This window comes from Lytechinus variegatus, chromosome 4, assembly GCF_018143015.1.
Source record: "Lytechinus variegatus isolate NC3 chromosome 4, Lvar_3.0, whole genome shotgun sequence".
NCBI classification, from domain to species: Eukaryota; Metazoa; Echinodermata; class Echinoidea; order Temnopleuroida; family Toxopneustidae; genus Lytechinus; species Lytechinus variegatus.
In genome coordinates, this window is record NC_054743.1 from 30403006 (window position 1) to 30408049 (window position 5044).

At 34.2% G+C, this 5044-nt stretch overlaps 1 protein-coding gene across 2 annotated transcripts; it reads right to left on the bottom strand.

The window, feature by feature from the left end:
• Positions 1 to 2630: 2630 nt before the first annotated feature.
• On the bottom strand, positions 2631 to 4496 carry LOC121412642. 2 transcript variants are annotated; one of them, XR_005969647.1, is made up of 3 exons: positions 4468 to 4496; positions 3739 to 3886; positions 2631 to 3119 (listed from the first exon to the last, which is right to left on the bottom strand). XR_005969647.1 is itself a non-coding variant. In XM_041605419.1 (2 exons), exons 1-2 carry the CDS (start codon positions 3839 to 3841, stop codon positions 2896 to 2898), a joined length of 327 nt encoding a protein of 108 aa, XP_041461353.1. In that variant the 5' UTR covers positions 3842 to 4108; the 3' UTR covers positions 2631 to 2895. The 2 variants fall into 2 exon arrangements, 1 of the variants encoding a protein (XP_041461353.1); XM_041605419.1 differs by lacking the exon at positions 4468 to 4496 and having other exon boundaries at positions 3739 to 4108.
• Positions 4497 to 5044: the final 548 nt, after the last annotated feature.

Here is a 5044-nt window from a genome sequence, read left to right on the forward strand (position 1 = left end):
GTTTTCTAACGCATAATGTCACATGTCGCAACGCATAATGTCGCAGCAAATTGTCAACGCATAATGTCACATGTCGCAACGCATAATGTCACAGCGGTATTTTCTTTAGGACTCGAGCTACAGATAAGATATAAAATATGCTTTCACTTAGTATTTTGAGACACGAGAAAGAGAAAGGAATTATTTGGAAATCAGGATTAAGGCCCGTTTACACAGCATCCGGTACGGCGACCGTGCACGGCATTCCGGCACGGCATACGGCTAGTCGTGCCGATTTCCAGTTTCCACTGCCCCACGGCACGGCAAAAAAGCCGTGCTCGGATCCCGTCCGGCAGGCAAAAACCGTCCGATGTACCCATGAAAACCCAAGGCAAAGAAGCCTGCTTCAGGCGTGGCAAGAAGTAATTTTTAATGGTTTCGTGTATCTATGTATAAATAAATCTTGTATTAAATTCCACCAAAAAGCCTCAATCTGATGGACTGCTCATTTGACAGACACAATATTCTTCCTGTTATTCACTCATCTATACGGGATTAGATCGTTCTATTTAAATGTAATTGAATTTTGTCATGATTAATCTTTTTATTTTACACTTTGCTTTCCATACTTCACTTCCCATTTCTATGCCATTGTCACCTGTTCATCTCATTTCTTAGTTACATCACATTTTATTGCCATTCCAACTTCACTTGTTTCTATTGTTTTCTCATTTATATTCAGAACATTCTTCTTCATTCATGACCTCGATCGTGCTCATTAGTTCACCTTTCACCCTTAGTTCTTCACTTTTCTCGACTCTTCTACTATATTCTCTCTGTTTCTATTAGTTAAATTGGTTATACCAAATAATTTCTGAACGTATTTGAATACGGTATATTATTTGTTAAAGGTCAATTCTACCCAAGAAAACTGTTGATTTGAATAAATTAAAAAAAATCATACTAGCATAATTCATGCAGAATCGGATGTAAAATAAGAAAGTTATGAAATTTTAAAGTTTTGCATATTTTCACAAAAGAGTGATATGCACACCTCATTGACATGCAAATGAAACAGTTGATGTCCCTTACTATTTCTTTGTTTTTATTTTTGGAAAAATACAATATTTCATTTGACAACAAGGACCAACTTGACTGAACCAATGCTAATTCTACATGTTTAGGGAGGAATTGATCGTTGTTCTCTTGACAATGAGAAGAAAATTACATTTCATATTTCACATAATAAAATACAAAAGAAATAGTGAGCGAATGTCATCAGTCTCCTAATTTGCATACCGATCAGGATGTGTATGTACAACTGTTTTGTGAAAATTAAGCATAACTTTGAAATGTCATAACTCTCTTATTTTACATCCGACTTTGATATTTTCAGTGTTATGCTTGTTGAATATTTCTCTTTTATTCAAATCAACTTTTTTGTTGGGATGGACTTGTTCTTTAAAAGCAATGCCAAGTGAGGTCTGGCCCAATAAATAAGAGCAACACTGGACTTCATTTTGTGGACATCTTTAATTTTAGTTTAGTTCAGCTCCAAATATATTTTAGGTTCTTCAGCAATCTACATTATATTTGTTGTTGAAACAAAAGTGATGCTCATTAATTTATTACAGAAAATAATCATAAGAGATATATAAACAAAAAAAATGCCTGGGGCGTCAAAAATTTTCTTAAGGATGAATGTATTCTTTTTATTTCACCATCAACTTTCTTTTGTCAGTATTTTTCATGTCCAAGGGCCCATTTCAAAAGTACTTTAACATTATGGCAACTTCCATGGAAACCACAATTATAATTGGATGTTGCGCCATATCACCATTAAAGACAAAGTTATGATAGTTGTACCTCTCTATGAAGCAGGCCCCAGGAGTGTCATTGTCATTCTGTTTAGAGATGAAATTTTGTTTCTAACATTTTAACATATTTCAAACAATCCGAGATCTCTGATTCCAAAATAAAACATTAGTCCAGAAACGTTCCGTCCAGTACCCATCATTTTTATTTTCACAGTAACTGGTTTCATGTGTTGATATTTGATAGTACATTACTAGTTATCATGTTAATATTTGCATGAACCAAATTTCTGTGATGTGCAACTTCTCTTATCTGTGAACAAATCCTGATTTTAACTTCAAGTATAATTTAAGAAATAAATATTTTTTTAATAAATGGTGAACATGCTCAGACGATATTTTCCAGATCTACAAAAGAGATAGATAATTATCCTTCAAAATCGTATTTTCTGCAAATTGAGACTGACTTGCAACTGCAACAATGGGAGATAATAAAGTGAAAAATTCAAGTGGAAATTAGAATAACACATTTTATGGTGTAGTTGTTTATAATACGATATCAGTCATTAAAGTTGTAGATTTCCTGCAAATGATTTATTTCATATGGATTTATCATAAGTCATTCAGATGTAATCATATATACACTGCTTTTCATTTGTTGGTGATGCTGCATGTCTGACATTGCATCTTTTATTGTGAGACTATTGACAGGTTGTTAGCTCTGGCAAACTACAAACCACTGTCACTTTGTTAGCTAACAATTGGATGAGTATTGAGTAATGTCAGAGGGAATAAGATATCAGCTCTCTTTTTAGCGGTGAAACATAGCAAGTTTGAATATTTTCCGTTACCTTTTTTTAAATCTACGAAACATATTTGGATTCTTAAATTGTGAGATGTTTATCACATCAATAGGAATCGACTTGGATTTAGATGACACGAAACCTTTAATTCCTATAGTAGTATGTTCAATGTTCAGAAGACCGAAATTAACCTCATAGCAATCATGGCAATGGAGCTGGCATTGAGGTAACTTTTACAGTGTGGGACAATGGGGGACAAACTGGAGAAAAATTGATCTACAGTTATGTTGTCACCATGACTATCGGTGCTTTGAAATTACTGCAACATTGTGTCCTCGATTTGAAGTGAAGTTGGGACTCGAAGACTGGACTGATGTTGCGGACGTGCCTGAGGATGATGACGAGGAAGTCTGACCCACGTTGTGGACATATGTCACCATTCTCCTGCTCAGTTTCTTCCTGCTTGGTACAGGCTTCTCCTGGTGTGTCCACATCAAAAACAGGATCCAAGATTGAACTTGTTCTGTTGACAAAAAAATCATATGTTCAAATTTATTTCATATGTTTTACTCAGAATACTGAATACTAAAAAAATCGACTCTCATGTACCAAGTCGATACAGTCTTCTTTTCTTCAATTCATTAATATTCTTATCGTCTGTAGTTTTATTTTATATTACTTTTTTAAGGGGCGGGTTACTTTTCAGAAGGCAAATGGCTTTCACTTCAAGGAAATGGAACACCTAATAACCTGTACTACTTTGCACAGGTAGTCAGGTACAAATATGATCAATCATATGAAATGAAAATGTGGATGTATATAATAATTACAGGAAACGGGTTGATGTAAACATGAGAGAATGAGCCAACCATCAATGTATAATCTAAATTGATTCGTATAGTTTGTACGAGAGCTCTCATATCCACCCTGCAGAGTGCACAAAGTGCAAATTAATACCATAGCTGTTGCCTGACCGTTTCCTGGTGCAAGGAATTCCTGTCAGAACCCCAAAACTAAACCTGGGTCAAGTGCAGCATAATATCAGAATTCATATCTACAAAATAAATTTCTTCGCATGAATTCAAATTGGTATACATATTCTCTCATCCCTGGGACAAAAAACAAAATAATGAATAACTTACTCTCGATTATGTATGTATAGAGAACTAGGAATTCCATTGCCTCTCTGTACTTGTATTTACGTGCTTTGTTTGAGAGAGCTCCGTCACCAATCTTCCACTCCATTTTCTGTCTTTTTTTAGGTAGTTGTCCCTCACCTCGCTACGTCACCTTAAGATGATTAAAAAAAACACAAAATCTAATTCCTGTAACCTCTGAAAATTTTCATTTCTGTTTATGACTCATCTCAAGTCCTACCCCTACCCAACCCGCCTACCCCCGAAATATTTAAATGCGAAAATTAACAATGTGCTTTTGAAAGTAAAGAATTTTGCCTCCTTCATTTTTTTTAGCTTGTAAAAGTGACGTGATATTTATATTACGTATTTGTGAGGAGGGTTGGTATAAAGTTTCTGGTCCACATCACAAAGCAAGGTCTCTTTCTACATTTACATACCCTTGCTCTTATTTCTTATTTACTTTCCGTTATTTTTTAAATTCAAAACACTATAGACTATTTTACACATGTGGAAACAATTTTTAAAATGGCCATAAAGACCAAAACTTACCATTGATATTCATTGAATTATAACAACCGGGAGGTAGCTGCAGTTGTAAGATTGTGAACTTGATTTGCTTTCAAACATCCACATACTCTTTTCTAAAGATGTTTATTCAATATATTTCTTCATATTGATAGTGAAAAAATCGTAAAGTTTGGAAAAAATAATATGACGTTAAACAATACCAACCTGAGATTACAAGCTGACGCCCAATGTCATACATCGCTTTTTACTTCTGTGTCCTTAATCATCTCCAATCTCTTGTCATACAGGTTTGGATTTTCCCACACTTCTAGGATAAGGGCTTCCTCCATGTTGGTTATCTGTCATGCAACACATTCCATATAAATGTTATTAGCAAATAATAACAAAGGTTTTAAGGAAGAATTGCAAAAGCGTTTCGGGAAAGGCCAGTGTCCAATCAGCATTTTTAATGCACAAATAAAAATTCTCCTAAATAAAAAGATTTCATTTGTTGTAGAGAAAAGTGATCGTCTAGAATTTTTTTCAAGAGGTTGAAATAATACATTTTATCATTTGAAAAGTACATGTATTAAAACATAGGGTCATGCTAAGAAAAAAAAGATTTTGCCCCCTATATGGCCCTATATTCTAAGCCATATAATGATTTTTTTTGGCATATGTTTATTGAATAAAATGTCAACAAATTATGTCTTCTCTGTATGGTATACATACCCAATCACTTCAGCCCCACCCCCCCCAAAAAAAAAAATACTAAATAAAAAATAAACCAATGAAAAAAAAA